At 43.2% G+C, this 22149-nt stretch overlaps 1 protein-coding gene across 1 annotated transcript in view; it reads left to right on the top strand.

The window, feature by feature from the left end:
• The window catches only part of GPLD1 (glycosylphosphatidylinositol specific phospholipase D1), a 55113-nt gene that overhangs the window by 27984 nt on the left and 4980 nt on the right, over nucleotides 1-22149 (top strand). The window contains exons 9-23 of the mRNA XM_012638565.1: nucleotides 1511-1618; nucleotides 1830-1857; nucleotides 1949-2088; nucleotides 5119-5184; nucleotides 9764-9884; nucleotides 11122-11261; nucleotides 13150-13336; nucleotides 16078-16188; nucleotides 17517-17591; nucleotides 17692-17848; nucleotides 18409-18550; nucleotides 19317-19422; nucleotides 19509-19602; nucleotides 20956-21132; nucleotides 21516-21676. Coding sequence (XP_012494019.1) covers nucleotides 1511-1618; nucleotides 1830-1857; nucleotides 1949-2088; nucleotides 5119-5184; nucleotides 9764-9884; nucleotides 11122-11261; nucleotides 13150-13336; nucleotides 16078-16188; nucleotides 17517-17591; nucleotides 17692-17848; nucleotides 18409-18550; nucleotides 19317-19422; nucleotides 19509-19602; nucleotides 20956-21132; nucleotides 21516-21676 — 1813 coding nt within the window. The remainder of the gene's footprint in view (nucleotides 1-1510; nucleotides 1619-1829; nucleotides 1858-1948; nucleotides 2089-5118; nucleotides 5185-9763; nucleotides 9885-11121; nucleotides 11262-13149; nucleotides 13337-16077; nucleotides 16189-17516; nucleotides 17592-17691; nucleotides 17849-18408; nucleotides 18551-19316; nucleotides 19423-19508; nucleotides 19603-20955; nucleotides 21133-21515; nucleotides 21677-22149) is intronic.

Raw genomic sequence — 22149 nt, forward strand, 5'->3', positions numbered from 1 at the left:
ATTTTTCAATTTCTTGTAATTCTGTCCAAGTTTGCTATATATGCTTTGAATATGTACAGTTAGGTATAGTCAATTTTCGAATCATATCTTATTGGAAAATTGAGCCTTTTATCATGATATAGTGACCCTCTTGATCTCTAATAATGCTTGCTGCCTTAAAGTCTACTTTATCAGATATTACTAGTTATATTGGTCATCTTTTGGTTATATTCTGAGGTACCTGAATTATTTGGGGCTCTAGTTAGAGTTGCATTTCTCCAGAGAGGGTTTGTCTTGGCTTCTGCCGGTTGCCTCGGGACCCCTTTAAGTTACATTCAACCCTTGAAGTTGTCTGACTACACAGGTGACACAAATGCAGGACAGAACATTGGTGGGACTGGCTAGTGGTTACTCATTCTGGAAACAGATTTTTTTTTCCTCTCTCCAATGCCAAGATAGCAATCAGGCTTCTTTGCTGTCCTGTTTATATGTTGGTTTATTTCTAGCTCATACATATGCAGAAGATGAAGCCTTTTGTATTCTAGATTGAATGCAGGGATCTGCTCTGAGAGGGCCACTGTGAGTGGTTCCTATGCTCTACCTCTTGTCCTCTGCATACTACGCAGCCCTCTAAAACCCTTCAGGTTCCCAGGGTGTGGAGGATGTCCTCGGCGAAAATTGGCTTTCCCACTCACATAACTCCCAAGGTTTTTAGTTTCTATTAGTTTAGAGCCTTTGGAAAATTTCCACTTTCTTGCTAGCTTAGTGATTCATTTAAAAAAATATTGTTATTTTGTCTAGCCTCTTAAGCTATTTTTATTGGGAAGGCCATTCCAGTGCTCTTATAGAATAAAAAAGTGAACATCTCAATTGCTTCTTTCTTGTAAACACACTAAAACCAGATTTTATTGGTTGAGATTTTTGTCTCGTGTATTCTGAGGATGTCAAAATTAAGATAAAAGATGATCCATATAAATCTAATTTTTAAAGGATACTCTTCTTCCAACTGAAATAAACAATATCTGTGAACCAAAAGCCTGACTTAGAATTCTTTTCACTACTTTATATTGTCTATTCTGAAACTAAGAGGTTGGAATGAGGAGCCATTTTTGGTGTTTTTAAAATGAGTCTTCAGAAAAATTCGACTCAAAAGAATAAAAATAGTTTAAATTGCTTCTTAAACTCTCAATTCACAAAATTAAACACTCCTTTTATACTTTATTAATAGTTTCCAATCTCTGAGTGTATCTTGGTCAATATTTGATTAAGGTACCAGTTGTTTACTCTGCATCATTAGACTAATTATTTAACTTTTCTGTGCCTCAGTTTCCTCTTATATAAAATGGGAATATAATAATACTAACCACTTTGGGTCATTGGTGGGATTAAATAACTTGTGCATGTAAAGACTTTGCATGGTGCCTGGTATATAATAAGCACGGAACAGCTGGCAGTTGCTGCTGCTGCTGTCGTCATTGTTATCTACAACTTCAGAATCAGAACAACTCTTATTTTAGTCTACATTTTTCAGGTATGTGCCTGTCAAAGATCTATTGGGAATTTATGATAAACTTTATGGTCGAAAAGTCATCACCAAAAATGTAATTGTTGATTGTTCACACCTTCAGTTCTTGGAAATGTAAGTGTAACCCAGGGGAAAGTTTGAAACTGATTGTATTGTGACTTCCTTAGCACACTTGTCATGTTCTAGGTTCCTGAGAGTGGATCTGGGGTTTATGGATTTTGCTTATTCAAAGGCAGTGTGCGATAGTGGCTATGGGTGGGTGATTTGCTTCATTTTTCTGTTAGAAACTGCAACTTGACAGTCAAAATTATTGTTTGTATTGCAGGTATGGTGAAATGTTGGCTGTTTCCAAGGTAAAGGCCTCATTCTTCCAAATCTTAAAGGATTATAGTAATACCAGGAAGAGCTCCTTATTGATTTATTTTTTCTTTCTCTCTGCTGTAGCTTTATCCTACTTACTCTACCAAGTCCCCGTTTTTGGTAGAACAATTCCAAGAGTATTTCCTTGGAGGACTGGATGATATGGCATTTTGGTCCACTAATATTTACCGTCTAACAAGCTTCATGTTAGAGAATGGGACCAGGTGAGTTATTACTCCATTTCTTATACCAGTCACTCCCTGACTTTCTACCTCATTCCCCAACTTAACTCTCAGGTTTTTCAACTGATCAAATACAAACAAAACCACAAAGTTTCATGAAGTGCTTTCCTAACCTATTCAAGGAGGAAAAGAATAGAAACTCAGTCATCTCAAAAACCTGACTAGTTCCCAGCCAGTGGGCTTGATTGATGCCTCTGATGTTTTAGGGATAGGGAGACGGATACTGCAGAGCTAGTGGTCTGTGAGAAATGGCTCAGGCAGGAGGGAATCAGCCTCTATGGGTGGTGTTCCATGTGTTTCTTTTGGGAGAACCCATGCTAGGAGCTGGAATGCCAGCTGTCTGCAGGCCCCAGAGTGGGGAGTGGGGAGTGGCTCAGCTGCTGTGCTCTTGCTGTAGCAACCCGGGTGTGGTGACTCACCTCTCCACCACAACTCACCTCTCAAGGTTTGAGGGTTTCAAAGCGTACTTCACCTACTACTAAAACAGAAACAGATGCAAACAGAACCCCAGGTATGCGCCCCTTGCCATACACACATACTCCAAAATAAAATCAGAAATGCATTTATAAAGCACAGTTTTCTGTGGAAATTTGACATCAAACCCAGAGGGGACAGTTGCTCAGTCTCCAGTTCCTTTCCTTCTCCTCCTCAGCATGCTCAGGACAAATGTTCATCAGAGACTGAGACCAAATATAGATCAGGGTAGACTGGGATTGTCTCTACTCCCATTAGGTTCTCACAGAATCTACCCCTAGATCTGGGGGAGCCAAGGTTCCTCTGAGACTCATTTCTAACACACCATGAGGTTTTCAGTCTCTCCCCACTGCTGACCTCAACAGGGCCGGGATGCAGGTTTGAATAGGAAAGCAGTGGGACATTGAAACAGCACTAAAAGCTTAGGCTGTGCCACCAGCAGTGGGAAAGAGGGTTTTCTGGGCAGGAGCTGTGCCTGGGAAACTGTTCCAGGTTGGGATTATAGGAGGGTTGGGTGTTTATATGTTGGAGTGGCCTACAGAGGCATAGCTCTAGTATATTATACTGGATGATGTTCCTTTGCCCTTATAAACACATTTGCTAGTGTTGAAATAATGTTAACCATAATTACATATTGTGTTGATTTGAAACTAAATTCCTTTTGATGATAAATTCAACCTTAGCTTTGTACATAGTAAACTTGTTTTTAAGACTCAGTAATAATTTGGCAGGGATGAAAAATCTAATATGGGCTGGTCCAAAGGTAGTGATTGTTCTTGATTGTTCACAGTCAGTTACAGATTGAACTCCTTGTTCTTTAATTTTTAATCTATAAAAAAAAGAAAAAATCTAATATGAATGCCATTTTTAATAGTGAAATACACCTCAAATAAAATCTCCAAGCCCTCCTTCTGTGATCGTGGGTTTTTAGGTGCAGCTAGCATGGTTGTAGAGGGGATAGGCTTTGGCGTTTAAGAGACCTGCCACTCACTACTGAGTTAATCTGGAACAAGTTGGTTGCTAACCCACCCCTGCTAAGCCTTAGGTTCCTCATCTACAAAATGAGGATAGTAAGACTATTTTTATCATAGGGTTGTTGTGAGGAGTAAATGAGATCACTCATGTAAAGAGCTTAGCATGTAGTAAACACTTAATAAATGCTGGCTACTATTATTATAATTATTATTAGAAGGAAGTTAAGTTTATATTGAAGGATTCATAACACATGGCCACGTTGGGGAGAGAATGACCCAATTTACTTGTTTTATATAATCCATGTGTAACAACCCTCAAACTGGAAAACAATTTGTGGTGGTTTTTTTTTGGTTTTTTGTTTTTTGGTTTGGTTCTCCATGTAGCTGGGCCTTATTCTTTAATTAGGAAGAAACAATTGAGAAGGAACACATTTCTTGTCTCTTGGTTCCTTGTCCCAATTTAACAAGGCATAAAATTCCATGAATTGATTGCTTTTTTACACAAAGAAACCTTTGTCAGAATTTACAAGAATTTTTGAAAAATTTAGAGAAGGCTCCAAAGAGAGACAACATGAATTCATGGCAAAAAGAAAAAATATAAATATTTTCATAAGCAGGCATTTCCCAACTTAATAGTAATAGCTTATCTTACAAAGCTCTTGTATGTTATTTGGAGCTCATGTATATTTTTCTAAAAAATAGTGGTAATTACATTCCCAGATTGCTCCTTAACCTCAAAATGTATTTGTAAATATAATGCTAATGTTGTAAGACTGCCTTCTGAATCCTGGGGTGGAGAAAAGAGGCTTCGAAGAGAGAACTTTTACTTTGTCCCAAAGCAGGTCTGAAGGAAGATTTTAGCAGGAAAAGTTTGCCTTCAGCTGCTTCCTACCTCCTTTTCTAAATTCCTTTTCTGCAACTAGTTTTTCTCACCCTACACTCTCTACTACCTTCAGACTACCCTGAGCCTCCCTCATGACCTCCATACAATTCTTCTTTTCCTCAAAAATAGTCTTCATTCCAGAATACTCTTCTAATATTAATGCCTACTCCTTTGATGCTTCTGTTCAGACCTGGGGGAAGCCCCTCATGAAGAGAGTTCATCCCTTACATTCTCAGAAGTCTTTTCACTTGTAAAAGGGGATACTGCATTACCTATTTAATTATTGAATTTATAGAATTTTTTTTTACAGAAATGAAATTGAGAATTTCAGACATATTTTGGCATGAATGGGCAGAATTGGGCAGAAGGTGATGGAGTGGGGAATCAGTTTCTACTACAGTATCTGATTCTGAGATGTTTCACATCAGCCTGGAGCAGCTCAGCAGGAGGGAAGAGGGAAGCTGTGAGTCTGGGGGTGCTGCCTGTGTTACCATAAAACCTCCAGCAGTCAGCCTAACCACCCTTGTCTAGGAGGACTTGGCTCTTAATTGGTCCTATATGGTTAGACCATGAAGACTTTAAGCCTTTTGGAGGTGGTTGAAGTATATCACTGACTCTCAGTGAAATTCATGCTTGAAAAGAAGGTAGAAAAATGCCTAATTCATTTGACTATTTCCCCAGTGACTGCAGCCTACCTGAGAACCCTCTGTTCATTGCATGCAGTGGCCAGCAAAACAATACCCAGGGGTAAGTAGATTCCAAAATTACTCATAGAAAAAGAACATCTCCCCTGGAGGGGGTGCCCTGTAGAAGTTGAGAGCATGGGCTCTGTGGACAGACAGATAGAGGTTTAAATTCTAGCTCTGCCATTTATTCTTGTGTGATTTTTAAGTAAGTTGCTTAATTTTTTTTTGAGCCATAGCTTCCTCCTTTTGCAAAATGGAAAAAAAAACAAAAATAAAACCCAAAAAAACAAACCACATCCACACTCCCAGAATTATGGTATGGGTCACATGCAATAGTGTATGTAAAGCACTCAGCACATAGTTAAGTTGTTCACTAACTAGTAGTTAGTATTATTATTACTATCATTATTTTTGTTGTTACTCATAAATATTACCCAAATTGCACCCTGAAAAAGTATTTATCAATAAGACAGGGTGGGGAGAAGCCCTCTCTGGTAATTTCTTAGGAAAAGGGCCAGAAGGCTTGATTTATATTATAAGAGATGATATCTCCTGCTGGAGCCAGGTACCAACCACCATTCATTCATTCAATAATGTGATTAATATTATAAAAAAATATACAGGCATATCCTCTTGTATTGTGCTTTACAGATACTTCACTTTTTACAAACTGTAGGTTTGTGGTACCCCCCCGTTGAGCAAGGCTATCATCACGATTTTTTCAACAGCATGTGCTCACTTCATGTCTTCGTCACATTTTCGTAATTCTCAGAGTATTTCAACTTTCATTATCATTATTTCTTTTATGGTGATCTGTGATCAGTGATCTTTGATGTTGGGGTGCCATGAATCACACCCATATGAGATGGTGAACTTAATTGATAAATATTATGTGTCTTGACTGCTCCATGGGCCAGCTATTCATCCACCCCTCTCCCTCTCCTTGTGCCTTCTTACTCCCTGAAACACAGCCATATTGAAATTAGGCCAGTTACTAACCTTACAATGGCCTCTAACTATTCAAGTGAAAGGAAGAGTCATATGTCTCATACTTTAAACCAAAAGCCAGAAATGAATAAGCTGAGTGAGGAAGGCACGTCAAAAGCCAAAGGTTGAAAGCTAGGTTTCTTGTGCCAAACATCCAAGTTGTGAATACAAAAGAAAAGTTGTTAAAGGTAATTAAAGTGCTACTTCAGTAAATACACAAATGATAAAAAGTGAAACAGCCTAATTGCTGGTATGGAGGAAGCTTTAGTGGCCTGGATAGAAGATCAAAGCAGCCACAACATTCCCTTAAGCCAAAGCCTAATCCAGAGCAAAGCCTGGACTCTCTTCAGCTCCATGAAGGCAGATAGAAGTGAGGAGCTGCAGAAGAAAAGTTCGAAGCTAGCAGAGATTAGTTTATGAAGTTTAAGGAAAGATGCCATCTCTTTAACGTGAAAATGCAAGGTGAAGCAGCAAGTGCTGATGGAGAAGCTGCAGCAAATGATCTTGAAGACTAGCTAAGATCATTAATGAAGTTGGCTACACTAAACAGCAGATTTTCAATGTAGATGAAACAGCCGTCTATTGGAAGAAGATGCCATTTAAGGCTTTCATAGCAAGAGAGAAGTCAATACCTGGCTTCAAAGTACAAGCTGACTCTCTTGTTACTCTCTTGTAACACAGCTGGTGACTTGAAGTTGAAGCCCATGCTCATTTACCATTCCAAAAATCCTAGGGCTCTTAAGAATCTTGCTAACTCTGCTTTGCCTGTGCTCTATAAATAGAACAACAAAGCCTGGATGATAGCACATATGTTTACAGGATGGTTTACTGAATATTTTAAGCCTACTGTTGAGATCTACTGCTTAGAAAAAAGACTTCTTTCAAAATATTATTGCTCATTGACAATACACTGAGTCACCCAAGAGCTCTGATGGAGATGTATAAGGAGATGAATGTTTTCATTCCTGCTAATACGTTATCCATTCTGCAGCCTATGGATCAAGAACTAATTTTGACTTTCAAGTCTTATTATTTAAAACATACACTTCATAAAATAACTGCCATTGATATGTTTTCTCTGGATCTGGGCAAAGTAAATTAAAAACCTTCTGGAAAGGATTCATGTTTAGATGCCATTAAGACGTTCATGATTCGAGAATAAGTCAAAATTATCAACCCTCACAGGAATTTGGAAGAAGCTAATTCCAACCCTCATGGATGACTTTGAGGGGTTCAAGACTTCAGTGGAGGAAGTAACGCAGATGTGGTGGAAAAAGCAAGAGAATTAGAATTAAAAATGGAGCCTGAAAGATGTGACTAAATTCCTGCAATCTCACAATAAAACTTTAACAGATGAGGCCAGGCATGGTGATTCATGCCTGTAATCTTAGCACTTTGGGAGGCTGAGGCAGGAAGATTGCTTGAGGCCAGGAGTTCGAGTCTAGCTTGTCAATGTAGTGAGACCCCATCTCTACAAAATATTTTTTAAAAAATTACCTGGGCGTGGTGGTACGTGCCTATACACCTAGCTACTTGGGAGGCTGAGGTGTGAGGATCGCCTGAACCTAGAAGTTCCAGGTTACAGTAAGCTATGATTGCACCACTGCACTCTGGTCTGGGCTATAGAGTGAGAGATCCTGTCTCTAAAAACAAAAACAAAAAAAGTTTAACAGAGAGAAGTTACTTCTTAAGGATGGGCAAAGAAAGTAGTTTCTTGAGATCAAATCTACTCCTGGTGAAGATGCTGGAAACTTTTTTGAAATGACAAAGGATTTAAAACAGTACATAAACTTAAGTGAATAAAGGAGCCGCAGGATTTGAGAGGATTGACTCCAATTTTGAAGGAAGTCCTACTGTAGGTAAACTGCTATCAAACAGCATAGTATGCTACAGAGAAATCTTTCATGAAAGGAAGAGTCAATTGATGTGACAAACTTCACTGTTGTCTTATTTTAAGAAATTGCCACAGCCACCCCAGCCTTCAGCACCCACCACCCTGATCAGTCAGCTGCCATCCACCTCAAGGCAAGACCTTCCACCAGCAAAAAGATGACTGCTTGCTGAAGGCTCAGATAATTGTTAGCATTTTTTGGCAATAAAAGTATTTTTAAATTAAGGTATATACATTTTTTAGACACAATACTATCACAATACTATCACATAGTAGACTACACTATAGCATAAACATAACTTTTATATGTGCATACATATAAAAGTATATACACACGACTCGCTTTATTGCGGTGATCTGGAACAAAACCTGCAATATCTCCAAAGTATATTTGTTAGTTATAAAATATAACAACAAAATAGTGTAAATAATATAAAATATTATTTATTACTCATTAGGTGCTAGTAACTGGCTCAGGCACTAGAGATAGCATTGTGAACAAGAGAGAAACAGTTCTGCTCTCAGGGCGTATGGCCTGGCAGGGATGGGCACTGAACAAGCAATTGTAGCCATCACTAAGTATTAGGAAGGAAAAGTACAGGGCGTTCTGGGGTGGTACAACAGTGTCCTAACCCTGGCACAGGAGAGGTCTCCTTGAAGAAGTAATGGCTCACCTGAGATATTTAAGAGTGAGCAAGAGTTAGATACTCAAAAGGAGCGTCCTGCATTGAAAGGTCCTAAGAAGAATGATCTTGGCACTTTGGAAGAATTGAGAATATGCAGAAAAGGTTCAGTTAAGCCCTCATTGTTTAATTTATTTGAATTAGGTGAATTTTGTGGTGGTTTTTCAATTGAGTTGAGCACCTTTAGATTGGATTGCCGGAACGCTTACACTCACAGCGTTTTGTCCAGAATCCCCTTTACTCATGGCTGCCGCCTGCCTTCCACTGTAGTCGCTTCTGAGGCTTGTTTGCCTCTTCCAGACATCTACTTTATGAGCTTGTTAAAACCTCTGAATTCGAAAATGTATTTTTATTGTATATTCTAGCATATCTTTAAAGATAAATCAGGGCTAGACATGGTGGCTCACGCCTGTAATCCTAGCACTTTGGGAGGCCAAAGCAGGAGGATCACTTGAGGCCAGGGGTTCAAGACCAGCCTGGGCAACATAGCGAGACCTCATCTCTACAAAAAATAAAAAATAAAAAAATTAGCCAGATATGGTGGCATGCATCTGTAATCCCAGCTATTCCGGGAGGCTGAGGCAGGAGGATCACTTGAACCCAGGAGTTTGGGATTACAGTGAGCTATGATTGGGCCATTGCACTCCAGCCTGGGTGACAGAACAAGACCCTGTCTCAACAACAACAACAAAAGATAAATCAGTATGCCTGCATACGTTTCTCTGCCAGCTACATACCTTCTTCTTGACCTTTTATGTGAAATATTGATACAGCTTTAATTTTTTTTAATCTGGAATAAATTCAAGCCTTTTATACTCGTTGTAGAACTTTGAGGCTATAGGAAATAATCATTTTTGTAAGGACGGGCTTTCAACCCTTGAAAATGTATTATCTAAAAGATTTTGTGGAATGAAGTTTTTCTACAATTTCATTTTTGTGTTGTTCCTTCAACCTTCAGATGTTAAAATGTTATGGTGTTTTAACCTGTGATTAACTTGTCTGCATGCCTCAACTCAGTTATTCAGGGGGTTGGTTGTTTTCTCAGCCTTAATTGGTTTATTCCTCTTTCTCTTCAGTAGCTCAAAAGTGCAGAAGAATGATTTTCACAGAAATGTGACTGCATCCCTAACTAAAAATATTGAAAGAAGCATACACCATACTGAAAGAGGAGTGTTCTTTAGTGTGGATTCCTGGACCCCGGTGAGAATTTTCTGCTTTAAATTGAGAAAGAGAAACATGCTATTTCTTGGAATATCTTGTTTTAGTCGTCCATGGAAAGTCACCTGGGCAGCATGTGCCAGGCCAGCAAATATCCTTGGCCTCCAAATGTGATGTGTTCCAGGGATACCCTAGGACTTGGGAACCTCTGTCAAAGCACATATCATTTCATCTTGCCATATGTGGATTTGTCTCCTTTGCAAAAAATGAGTTGCATAAGAAGGGCCTTTATATTCTCAGCATCTTTCATGGTGCCTGGCATACAATAGGAGCTGATTAAATGCTTCCTGGATGAATAAGCAAGTCAGAGATGGGCATTAGGATGAGCAGTCTGTGTGTAGCCTGCTGGTGGGATTAGAGTGGGCAAAGCTGAAGGCATGGTCCCACCTGCAGGAATGTTGTACCCTGTGCTTCTCCAGAGCTGGGGCTGTCTGGGCTGCCTTGTGGCTCTGGGACGATTCTGCTCTGTTCTGGAGCAGGCCTGGGAAGTACTGTTTGGTTTCATGTCACCCCCCCCCACCCCCCCCCCTTGGGTGAATTTAGAATTGTATCCCCTTAACTTGGATGAATCCAGTGCCTGACTAGCTTGCTCAGGGCCACTCTGGTCTGCATTTGTGTCTCTGCAGTAACCACATTAGGAACAATTCAGCATTCCAGGCTGAGGACCTTGTCTCCCAGATTCTCTAGCGTACAGGTCCCAGCACTCTGCATATGACCTGTCGTGCCTGCCAGGCAGCAAATACAGCAGCATCTTAATTTGGGTGTGGTTTAGAGGGTGTCTGTGGCATTCTGGTGGTGTTCCAGTTTATTTGTTTGGAGAAAAAAAAAAAAAAAGGATATATGTACAAATAAAATTATAGTTGTAGATTGAATGGACTTTTAAAAAATTTTAGTCCATAAAAATTATTTTGTTCCATTAGGTTCTACAGGTTAGTATAGACCATCCTTACTTAGTTTGGGATTAGTCCAGCTAACCCTTTCTCTTCATGCTGGCCCCAACCTCTCAGGCTAGGTCTCTACCATCCCCCAGTGTTAAGTTGGCGGTGCAATTTCACTGTACTAAGTGATCTTACTTGTTGATAAGGATTGATGTTTTATTTTTTTAGCACTTGCAAAAACTCTTTTCTGCCACAAAAGTCCAATACTTTTGACAGGAAACAGTAGTTTTGTTGATTATGCTATGTGTCGTTCCCTATCGGTAATAATCTTTTTATTTCAGGATTCCATATCCTTTATGTATCAGGCTTTGGAAAGGAACTTAAGGACAATGTTTACAGGTGGCTCTCAGGAGTCACGGAAGCACGTCTCCAGTCCCTTAGCGTCTTACTTCTTGTCATTTCCCTATGCACGGCTTGGGTGGTATGTATAAGTTTATCCAACTTGTGAATGTTTTCATCAGTATTCATTTCATTCAGTCAGCAACTTTTTAAAATCACACTCGTTAGCACCTTGTTTTCAAATCAGTTCATCATCAACAAAAGCATTGATTTACTGGTTAAGTTTCTGTAAAGATGAAATGATCTCCTTAAAGTTGGTCAAATATAGGCCGGGTGTGGTGGCTCACGCCTGTAATCCTAGCACTCTGGGAGGCCGAGGTGGGTGGATAGCTCAAGGTCAGGAGTTCGAGACAAACCTGAGCAAGAGCGAGACCCCATCTCTCCAAAAATATAGAAATAAAGGATCTGGACAATTAAAAAAATATATATATATAGAAAAAATTAGCCGGGCATGGTGGCGCATGCCTATAGTCCCAGCTATTTGGGAGGCTGAGGCAGAAGGATTGCTTGAGCCCAGGAGTTTGAGGTTGCTGTGAGCTAGGCTTACGCCACGGCACTCCACTCTAGCCTGGGCAACAAAGCGAGACTCTGTCTCAAAGAAAAAAAAAGAAAAAAAAAAAAGAAAGTTGGTCAAATATATTTAAATACAGAGAGCTTTCACTTTACTAATACAATAAAGTTGTGATTATTTATAGAATAAATAGAATATTTGTAAAGCTCTGATATTCTTGGAGTTATTACATTTTTATTTTTGCAATCTAATGACATTAGAAAGATATAAGCAGATAGCTGTTACAGTGATTAGAATATTGTAACTTGATATAGTAAAAGCCTGGTACACCATGCTAATTTTATAAAGAGAATGTTAGAGATTTCTCTGATTTTAAAATTCAACCAAAACTGGGCCCAACTGACTTTTCTGGAGGTTTTGGTGAAAGCTTTTTTTTTAAAAAACCACACTCTTTAAATCCAAGTGGCATTGCATTTCCTCTGAACAATTTCTCGACAGCTCTTCCTTTTGGGGCCACTACTGCGTTCAGCATTAGCACAGGGGACTGGGAGATGAATGCTGGCTTTACTGGCCATTCATTTGTGAATAATGGCTCTCCTGGGCCACCTTCCTGCAAGATCCAAAAGACAGCCTCCTGCAGGGCTGGTGGCCACACACGGCCAGTGTCCACAGGGCCTTCCCTGGGGGCTATTATTGGCCAGCATCAGCCTCAGGAGTGCAGAGAACAGCAGCAGCTCCACTGGGATCCCTGCCCTTTCCACTGGGCATCACGGCCTTGAGAAACTCCTCTTGCTGTTTCCCTCTGTTCTGCCATTTGTTCTTTATGTGGCAGTAAGAGGTCTTTCCAGCCCCAGTAGTGACATTTGAACCTTTGACTTGGCTTGGCCAGCACTGTAACTGGTAGGTCATGGAGTTGCATTTAGGCATATCCACTAAATGTGCTGGACACTTTTGTTGGCCCAGTACCAGGCACCCTCTATAGCCGTGGTTGAAATAAACAGTCTGTAACACAAGCTTGTCTTTGATCAGGTAACAAATTGAAATGAGTTGAGCAGATCAGAAAGTAGTCTGTGCCATCGGCTGGAGGGGCTTGGCCGGATGTAAATTTCCTCTCTGTTCTCAGGGCGAACCCTGGATTGTGCTTCGGCTACCCTGGGTATCGCATCTAAGACATGATGCTTTGTATGGATACTTTTCATCTGCTCAGGTTATATGATCCAGAAATGCTCAGAGGCTTTGATTCGTCCATTTTTGTTTTGTTTTTCCCCTCGGAGAGGGGAAATCACAGACTGAATCACAAACAGTACAACCTCAGACGTGAATATTCACAACAGTCGTGACAGATGGAAAAATCAGTGAGAGAAAGTTAAAGTGCTGGATTCTAGAAAGGAAAGAAACAGGAGACAGTCCTAACCCTAGTGCTCAGTGGTACTGCGGTGGGTCCCTTCTCTTTACTAAGGGCAATGGCCTCGGCTGACCTCAACCAGGATGGGCACGGTGACCTTGTGGTGGGCGCACCAGGCTACAGCCACCCCGGCCGCGTCCAGGTTGGGCGTGTGTACCTCCTCTACGGCAATGACCTGGGCCTGCCCCCCGTCGACCTGGACCTAGACAAGGAGGCCCACGGGATCCTTGAGGGCTTCCAGGTAAGACACCATCTCATGTTTTCTCTTTCAGTGATCAGTAAGCCACTGCTTGCATTTCGTGGCAAATTCTCCAGGATGAATAATTAATAACAAGAGTAATTATCATAACAAACAGCCGGTGGCCTACATTCATGTAGCACTTTTTATTTTTCATATTCTGTTCATGTCATTTATCTCATTAACTCTGTGTAGTCTAATGCCTTCCAAAAACATGCACGCTGTTTAGAACTCCTTCTAGAGGCCAAATGGAATATGATTTCTTGATAATACAAAACCTCTTTATATTTATAAAACTTTCTAGGAATTTTAGAGTCACAGAGAAGTTGTAAAGACAGTGCAAAGAGTTCCCATATGCCTTTACCCGTTTTCCCTATGTTAACATCTTAGATATTTATGGTACACTTGTCAAAGATAAAAACACCAACATTGGTACATTGCTAGTAACTAAACTCTAGACTTTGTTCAGATTTCATTCTTTGGCTTTAAGTGGTTACTCATCACCAGAAAAAAATCTGCAGTGACTGTACAAATGTTCCTCATGGAGTCTGAGCATTAATTCCTCTTGGAAGTACTGGGTCCCAGAGGGTTTCCAAACATCAGCGGCGTTAGTCCTTACAGCAGCAACAAGGAGGGGCAGACACAGCTGTGCTACTAGTCACAGATGAGTGCCGGGGCTTTTGGTGACACTGGCCTGGCGCTGCATGCTGTGAGTATCAAGCACCAGGGTAAGGAGCCCTAGACTTTGGGTCAGATTGTGGTTCTTGTCCTGGGAAAGCCACTTAACCTTTTGCTGTGAAGTTAATGCTGTGAAGAGGGCTGGGCATGGTGGCTTACACCTGTAATCCTAGCATTCTGGGAGACTCAGGCGGGAGGATCACTTCAAGTCAGGAGTTCAAGACCATGAGTTTGAGACCACCCTGAGCAAGGGCAAGACCCCATCTCTACTAAAAATAGAAAAAAATTAGCCAGGCATGGTGGTGCATGCCTGTAGTCCCAGCTACCCGGGAGGCTGAGGCAGGAGGATCGCTTGAGCCCAGGAGTTTGAGGTTGCTGTGAGCTAGGCTGATGCCACAGCACTCTAGCCCGGGCAACAGAGTGAGATTCTGCCTCAAAAAAAAAAAAAAAATGCTGTGAAGAGAAAAGAAGATGGCACACCTGAACATACATTAAAAAATAAGAAGTACAATGGTTTATGATCTAGTTTAGGCTTTGCTGAAAGGAGCTCTGAATCCAACATGTACAAATACGTTGACTGGTGCATGTGTAAAGTCACACAGTCCCAGAGGGACAGCATTTTCTGGAGGCTTCTGACACTCCACAAGAAATTTCCAAAATAAACCAATCTGGTTGCTTCTTACCTCTCTACAAAGCCATTCCCTTGTTAGACTGTTGTGTAAAGTATAATCCTCTGGGCTCATATACACAGGGAATGATAGAGGCAGCTGCTTCCTGTGGACGACGAATTCTCTCAAAGAGCACTTGGGCAAGGAAGGAGGTGGCTCCATGCCCTCCTCCCCCAGTGACCTTCGATAATTTGGAAGATGGCAGGAAGATTGCAGCAAGATTAAGGCGTGGGCTAGAGATGGGAATCCTGCCCTCTGGCCTTGGCTCCAGTGAAACTCTCCGTGTCCTCACATATACCATGGAGAATTAGGGTACATGTCTCAAGGACTCATCTACTTTAAATTTCTGTGCTCCCTGGAAATGACTGGCCGACCTGCAGAGGGCTAGATGGTGCAGCTGGTGGTGATGAAACAAACTGGTCCTCAGCGGTTATTGGTCCCCACCCTGCCCCAGCGTGCTTTGTGTCCCCAAGCAATCACCTCTTGTTTATCAAGTTTCTGCCTGTAGAGAGGGGCAGTGCTCACAGACGCCATTGCACACAGGCGTGGAGAGATTAGCCAGTATACAATGGATGTGGGCACTGGGGCCTGTGTGTCATGTAGCAAGCACCACCACGTGAAAGGCTGTTCATTGTTATGTAAGTTGTGAAAGAATTGAAGAACCTAATTATTGGTTTTAGGTCTAGGCTGATTCTAGACAGGAGAAACAAGATATAGAAAATCTACCTTGGAAGACAATTGTACCTGAAGAGAGTTTTCCATCTGTAAACTGTGAAAGTAGGGATAATAACAGTGCCTACCTGAATCCATGAAAAGTGCTTAGAACAGTGTCTACAGCAGCACCGTCTTGTGGGACGTCCTGCAATGATAGGAATGTTCTATAGCTGCGCTGTCCAGTGTGGGAGCCACTGAGCACAGGCTTTTGAGTATTTGAAATGTAGCTATTGCAACTGAGGAACTGAGTTTTAGATTTTATTTAATGTTAATTATTTGGCTAGTGGCAACCATCTTGAACAGCATGACTATAGAGGATCCTGACTACTCAATAAATGTTAGCTGCTGTTGTGTGATTATTATTTCAGATATTTTCAAAGATAAGTTTGATGCTTAATGTGGGGTTGAGTATACACAAGATTATTTTCTACAAATCTAGAACTTGTAAGAATCTACCCTCTTCTTTCTGGCACCTCTGCTTCCCCTCAAGGTAGATAGACATGGCAAAAATATCCTTAGAGCAGAGCTACCCAATGGATGTGTTGCAGATGTGTACAGTTTGCTGTGGTTTTGTGCCTCGGTCTTTGGGTGACAGAGGACCCTGGGCCTCTCTGTCCCCGGAGTCAGGAGTGCTCTTCTGAAGGCTGTGGCGTAGTCCAGGGGAAGTAACCTGTGCCTCTGCAGCCCTCAGGTCGATTTGGCTCGGCCTTGGCCGTGTTGGACTTTAACAAGGACGGCGTTCCTGACCTGGCCGTGGGAGCTCCCTCGGTGGACTCTGAGCATCTCACGTACAAGGTAAGGCTGCTGGTGGGCGAAACGGGGGAGGAGAAGGGGCCCTGAGGGAAGCCAGCACTGGGGGAGCCCCTGGAGCAAAGCAGAAGGCCAAATGCCAGAGCATTTGTGGGTCCTTGCCATGACCTTGGGTTCCCTCGTAGCACCTGTTCCTGCCTCCCTGGCCTATTTTGGCCTCGCAGTTTCCCAATTCCACCAGGCACTTTGCTCTTTTTTCCCTTGCCCATGATGCTGAATGCCAGTGGCAGGAGACAGAAATCCTGGCTAATCTGTAGCTTCTGGTCATCACGGCAGGAGGTGACTTCCCAGGGTCCTTTCCTCTCATGCTCAGAACCCCGCCTGTTGCCTGCTGTCTTACAAGGCAGAGGTCCCAGGCCCTGGCCCACAGGGCTCCCTTCCCACATGTACTTCATACCATAGCAGGGCCCAAGCATGCAGGCGCCTTGTGTGACCATGACGTCAAAGGCTCTGCATCGCCCACTCCCCTCTGCAGGCCCCTCGTGCCCCTTCCTCCTCATGCTTCATTCCTAGACATGCCACGGATTTGTCACTTCCTGAACCCATCAGGCTGTCTCACTTTAGGACCTTTGCTCATACGGCATCCTCATCCTGAAAAGCCCATTCTCGTCTTTCTTTAGGAGTGACATGTCACTTCTTGCAGGAAGTGTCATCTAACCGCTGGGTGAGGCGACTGCTACATTGTTCTCATGTAGCATCCTGTGCCTGCACCTATCGTAGCCCCTTGCACACTGCGGTGTTGTAATTACCTGCCTGCCAGCTTTGCGGGAGGACAGAGATTGGTCTTTTTGGTCATTGTGTACCTAGTACGTGGCTCACGATGGAAAATAATTGCTCACAGAATGAATGGGGATGGAGCCAGGCAAGTTGTAAGAGGAACTGATTCATAACACAGCACAATAGTGCAGCGTGTGTCCCCAGGTGAATGAATGGCACATGGTGTGTTCAGAAGTACAATAGGCCAGGGCGGGGAAGAGCCAGGAACTGCACTGGCCTTGAAGCGGGGAGGAGTTGAGTGAGTCATTCTGCAAACTCACTGCACCATTATGTGTGGCAGATGCTGAGCAAGACCCTGGGGAGGCAAGGATGAAAATGACACGGTTTCTGCTTTGGGGGCTCTCATAGTCTGGTGGAAGTGACAGGCTTTTAAAAAAATTCCTTTCAGCCCAGCAGCAATACACAGGATGGGTTTCTATCGGTCATTAAGCTCCCAACCATTGGGAATGATGGTGATTTATTTCATTGTCTTGCTATTATTTAAGGTTCTTGGGTCACCACCCGAGCCTCATGGTCTATCTGCCATCCTTGTCTAGGGTGCAGTGTACATCTACTTTGGTTCCAAACAAGGAAGAATGTCTTCTTCCCCTAACATCACCATCTCTTGCCAGGTATGTTTACCATCTTAGCCAGGTGTAGGAATCTAGAACTTGCTGCATCCTGATTGCCTCCAAGGCTGAGTAAAACATGCTTTCCCGATTTCCTCTTAAGGCTGTCTACTGTAACTTGGGCTGGACGCTCTTGGCTGCAGATGTGAATGGAGACAGCGAGCCGGATCTGGTGATTGGCTCCCCTTTTGCACCAGGTGGAGGGAAGCAGAAGGGAATTGTGGCTGCATTTTATTCTGACCCCGGCCGGAGCAACAAAGGTAGTGCCTGATGGGGGGATGGGAAGAGACCCTCTGTGCCCTGTGTGTCTGCGATGACTTCTTCTGCACATGGGTTTATGTGCTTTTTTCTCATTCTATATCATTTCACCAAAATTTTCTAACAGTCTCTTACTGTTAGAGATGTGGTGAGTGACATGCATAGATTCACTGAATATACAAACAGTGACCCAACTTCTAGATCCAGATCCAAAGGTGGCCAATAGTCTATTCCCATAGTGTCTTCACATAAAACAGAGACACGGAGGAGGCTTAGGACCAAAAACATCCCGGTGGTGCTCTCGACTGTCCCAAGAAGGGCCTTTTAAAACAGCATCCTCCACTCCACAGAAGTGAACTGTGGAAATGTATTAATAATTCTTCCGCGAAGTGTGAGATCCATTTGTGATGTTAGGGTGCCGGATCAGCACGGGGACATATAAGAGTTCTGGAAGAAACTCAGCAGAACAAACCCATTTCTCATTAGCCTACAAAAAGGACTCATTCTTTGCGTCCCATTAGTCCTCCCACTTACAGTAAAAGGGACTGGTCATCTTCTTTAGAAAAGCTGAACGTGGAGGCAGCCGACTGGACGGTGAGCGGTGAGGAGGACTTCGCCTGGTTTGGATACTCCCTTCACAGCGTCAGTGTGGACAACAGAACCTTGCTGTTGGTTGGGAGCCCGACCTGGAAGAATGCCAGCAGGTGAGGCTGGTGCTGGGGCCCGGGACCAGCGAGCACAGGGCCGGTGCCTGCTGCTGTGGGAACCCACCGAGTGCAGGGCTCAGGGAATGGGGCTGAGACATTCTCACCCTTCAGAGGAAAAGCCAAGACTCTGGGGCAAAGCTGCAAATTCTCCTTGGAAGTTTAAAAATACAATAGACAAGTACATTGGTTTTCTTGGGCTGCCATAACAAAGTACCACAGACTGGGGGGCTTAAACAACAGAAATTTATTTTCTCACAGCTCTGGAAGCTGTAAGTCCGATATCAGGGTGTTGGCAGGGTTAGTTTCTTCTGAGGCTTTTCTCCTTGGCTTGCAGACGACCATCCCTCCCTGTGTCCTCACTGTATGTGTCTGTGTCCTCATCTCCTCTTATAAGGACACCAGTCATATTGGATTAGGGCCCACCACAATTACCTCATTTTAACTTTACCTCTTTAAAGACCCTATCTCTAAACACAGTCACGTTCTGAGCTACTACAGGAATTTGGGGGAACACAGTGTTCAGCCACAACAGTGGCCCTCCCTGTGTTTGCTGTCAGTCGGAGGCAGAAGGCTGGGTGTGGCATCTGGAGAGCCTGGATGTTGGGGTTAACTCTGACAGTCCCCACACTTCCAGACCTAGGATCACAGGGACAGAGACCATGCAGGGAGGCCTGGCTGGGGTGAGGTGTGTTTCCTTTCCTTGGACCTGAACACCTGGCCAGCTCTTAATCCAGTGCCCTGGCATCACTGTGCTTCATTCTAGGCTGGGCCATTTGTTCCATAGCCGTGATGAGAAAAAGAGCCTCGGCAGGGTGTATGGCTACTTCCCGCCAAACTGCCAAAGCTGGTTTACCATTTCTGGAGACAAGGTACGGCAACCCCTTCCTCCCCAGGAGAGTGGACACTACGAGGATGCTTTCTCAGCTCTACAATATTGGTCTACTGCACTTCACAGGCCATGGGGAAACTGGGCACTTCCCTGTCCAGTGGCCGCGTGATGGTCAATGGGATGCTGACGCAAGTGCTGCTGGTTGGGGCCCCGACTCACGGTAGGTCACGCACACTGATACGATCCACCAACATTGTTCAGATTTTCCCATTTTTACTTGTATTTTACTTGCATTTTGTCCACCCAATTTGTGGGGCCCAGTCCCAAATAAAAATGTGGGGCCCCTTGTTAAAAGATTGTTAAGAATTTCAAGTCAGTGACAGGAAAGCATGAAGCCAAGCATAGGGCCTTTCTAAATACAGTGCCTCGCTGACTACATAGGGCACACACCCAGAGGACCACCAGCCCCGCCAGCCCACAGATGCCGTTATGTCTTTTGGAGAAGGTACTCATTTCTGAAATCAAAGCTGTGTTCCACATGATTATAGGCAAAAATCTAACAATTAGCTTTGTTTTGAGTTTGTTCAAAATTCATTAATTCAAAAACCATTTATGGAGTGCTTGGGCAGAACCAAGCTGCATGCGAGGTACAGTGGATAGACAAAGTCATGGCCCTGTCACTTATGCAATTGACAGCCTCATGCAGGAGACCCAGAAGTGAACAGAAAATGATGCTGCCCTGGGACGGGTGCTAGGAAGGCACTGGACATGGTGCGGTAGTATGAGTTACCGGCACCTACTCTAGACCAGGGAGGTTAGGAAAGGCTTCCCAGAGGAGGGGACGCCTGAGCCAATGCCGAAGGATGGGCAGGAGCGGCTGGTAAAGGAGTGTGAACAGAGAGAGCAAAGGGTGTGGGCGAGGGGTGCCTGGAATACCAGGCAGAGAACACATCATGTCCAAAGCCCCAGATTTCAGAAATATAATGGGCTGTGGTTTAAGTTGATTATGGACAAAGTGTGGGAGAAAAAGGGAAAGTGGCCTGAAATATCACTGGACCCCTAAGTAGGAGTTGGATTGCATAAGGCCTTGTGAAGTGTTTTGACTCCATCAAGTCCACTAACATTTAGACGCTAAGTCAGGGCAGTGACACAGGCAGTTTGTGATGTAAGGGAAAAAATATGGCATGGTGGCTCATGTCTGTAATCCTAGCGCTTTGGGAGGCCAAGGTGGGAGGATAAGCAAGAGTGAGATCTCATCTCTACACAAAAACAGAGAAAATTAGCCAAAAAAGTGGTGGTTGTGTGGAGGATGTATTAGAAGGGGGTAAGACTGGAAGAAGGAGCACCTGTTTGTTGGGAAATCTCTGAGCTCCTGCAATGTTTGGCCTTAGTACCCAAGCTAGTTGTGCCTTCCTAACTGTCAGGGCTGGCCAGCACCAAAACCAACTGTCCTGTATGATTCTGAGTGATGTGCATCGCTTGAGGTACACAAGCACGAAGCAAGAATAGGATCATGTTCAACGTTCTATATCTTCATTTGTGTGATACCAGCAGGTACTGTGGTTCATTTCAGATGATGTGTCTAAAATGGCATTCCTGACCATGACCTTGCATCAAGGTGGAACAACTCGGATGTATGCACTCACACCAGACACACAGCCTCTGCTGCTCAGCACCTTCAGTGGAGACCGCCGCTTCTCGAGGTTTGGTGGAGTTCTGCACTTGAGTGACCTGGATAATGATGGCTTAGGTAAGAAAGGAACAGGGCCTTTTGCCAAGAATGGAATCCCTTTGCCCCAGTGGATTAGGCCCCTAATAGGATAATCTTCGAGTATCTGCCCTTATAATTGACAGCTCAGTGACCCAAGGACCTTTAGATAGATTTTGAATCAGGTAAGACCAGAGCTGGATGTACAAGTGAGTTGCACTTCTTGAAGATGGTAACATCAGAGTCATCTGTGATAATTGTTGATGCATGATGCAATAGGAAACAAAAGCCTCTGACTTTGCGAAGATGCAATCAAGGCACGTTATTCAAAGGAGACACTGATAGTATTTGCAGGAGCTTGGGTTAGGATCTAGTAGTGGAACAAGGAAAGGATACTTCCTTCTGCCGGTTTTTATTGTTTACAGATGAAATCATCATGGCAGCTCCGCTGAGGATTTCAGATGTAACCTCTGGACTGATTGGGGGAGAAGATGGCCGAGTTTATGTATATAATGGCACACAGACCACCCTTGGTGACATGACAGGCAAATGCAAATCATGGATAACTCCATGTCCAGAAGAAAAGGTGAAGTGTTCTGCAAAATTCTAAACCACATTGGGGAAAGATCTCTAATTGCTGATTCCTCGTTAACTGACATCCACTGTGAAACTCTTGGAAGTTTTACCTGAACTCAGAGGTCATGGGTCAGGACGCAGTCATTTGCCTGTTTTGTTAAGTCCCAGCTGTCTGCAGTTCTTGTAGTTCTGCAGTGTTTGCCCCTAGAGCTAAAGTCCCACGGGACTTGGTGTTATGTTGGTCCCTGGTCACAGCCTGCCACTGCTTTGTTAGGTGCCCACAGCAGAAGAAAGAAGACAGACCACAGCCACTGGGGTTTGATTAAAACTTCCACTCTTTTTTTTCACCATGCTTTCCTCATTTGGTAAAAATTTCCATTCTTTTGCTTTTTGTTTCATTGCTTTATTCCTTTTCTCAGGAATAAAAGTGAGTTTCCTTAAGTTACATTTCCTGGACCTAAAATATTTGACCTTTATTTATTT

Source organism: Propithecus coquereli, unplaced genomic scaffold, assembly GCF_000956105.1.
Source record: "Propithecus coquereli isolate 6110/MARCELLA unplaced genomic scaffold, Pcoq_1.0 Scaffold131, whole genome shotgun sequence".
Taxonomy (NCBI): domain Eukaryota; kingdom Metazoa; phylum Chordata; class Mammalia; order Primates; family Indriidae; genus Propithecus; species Propithecus coquereli.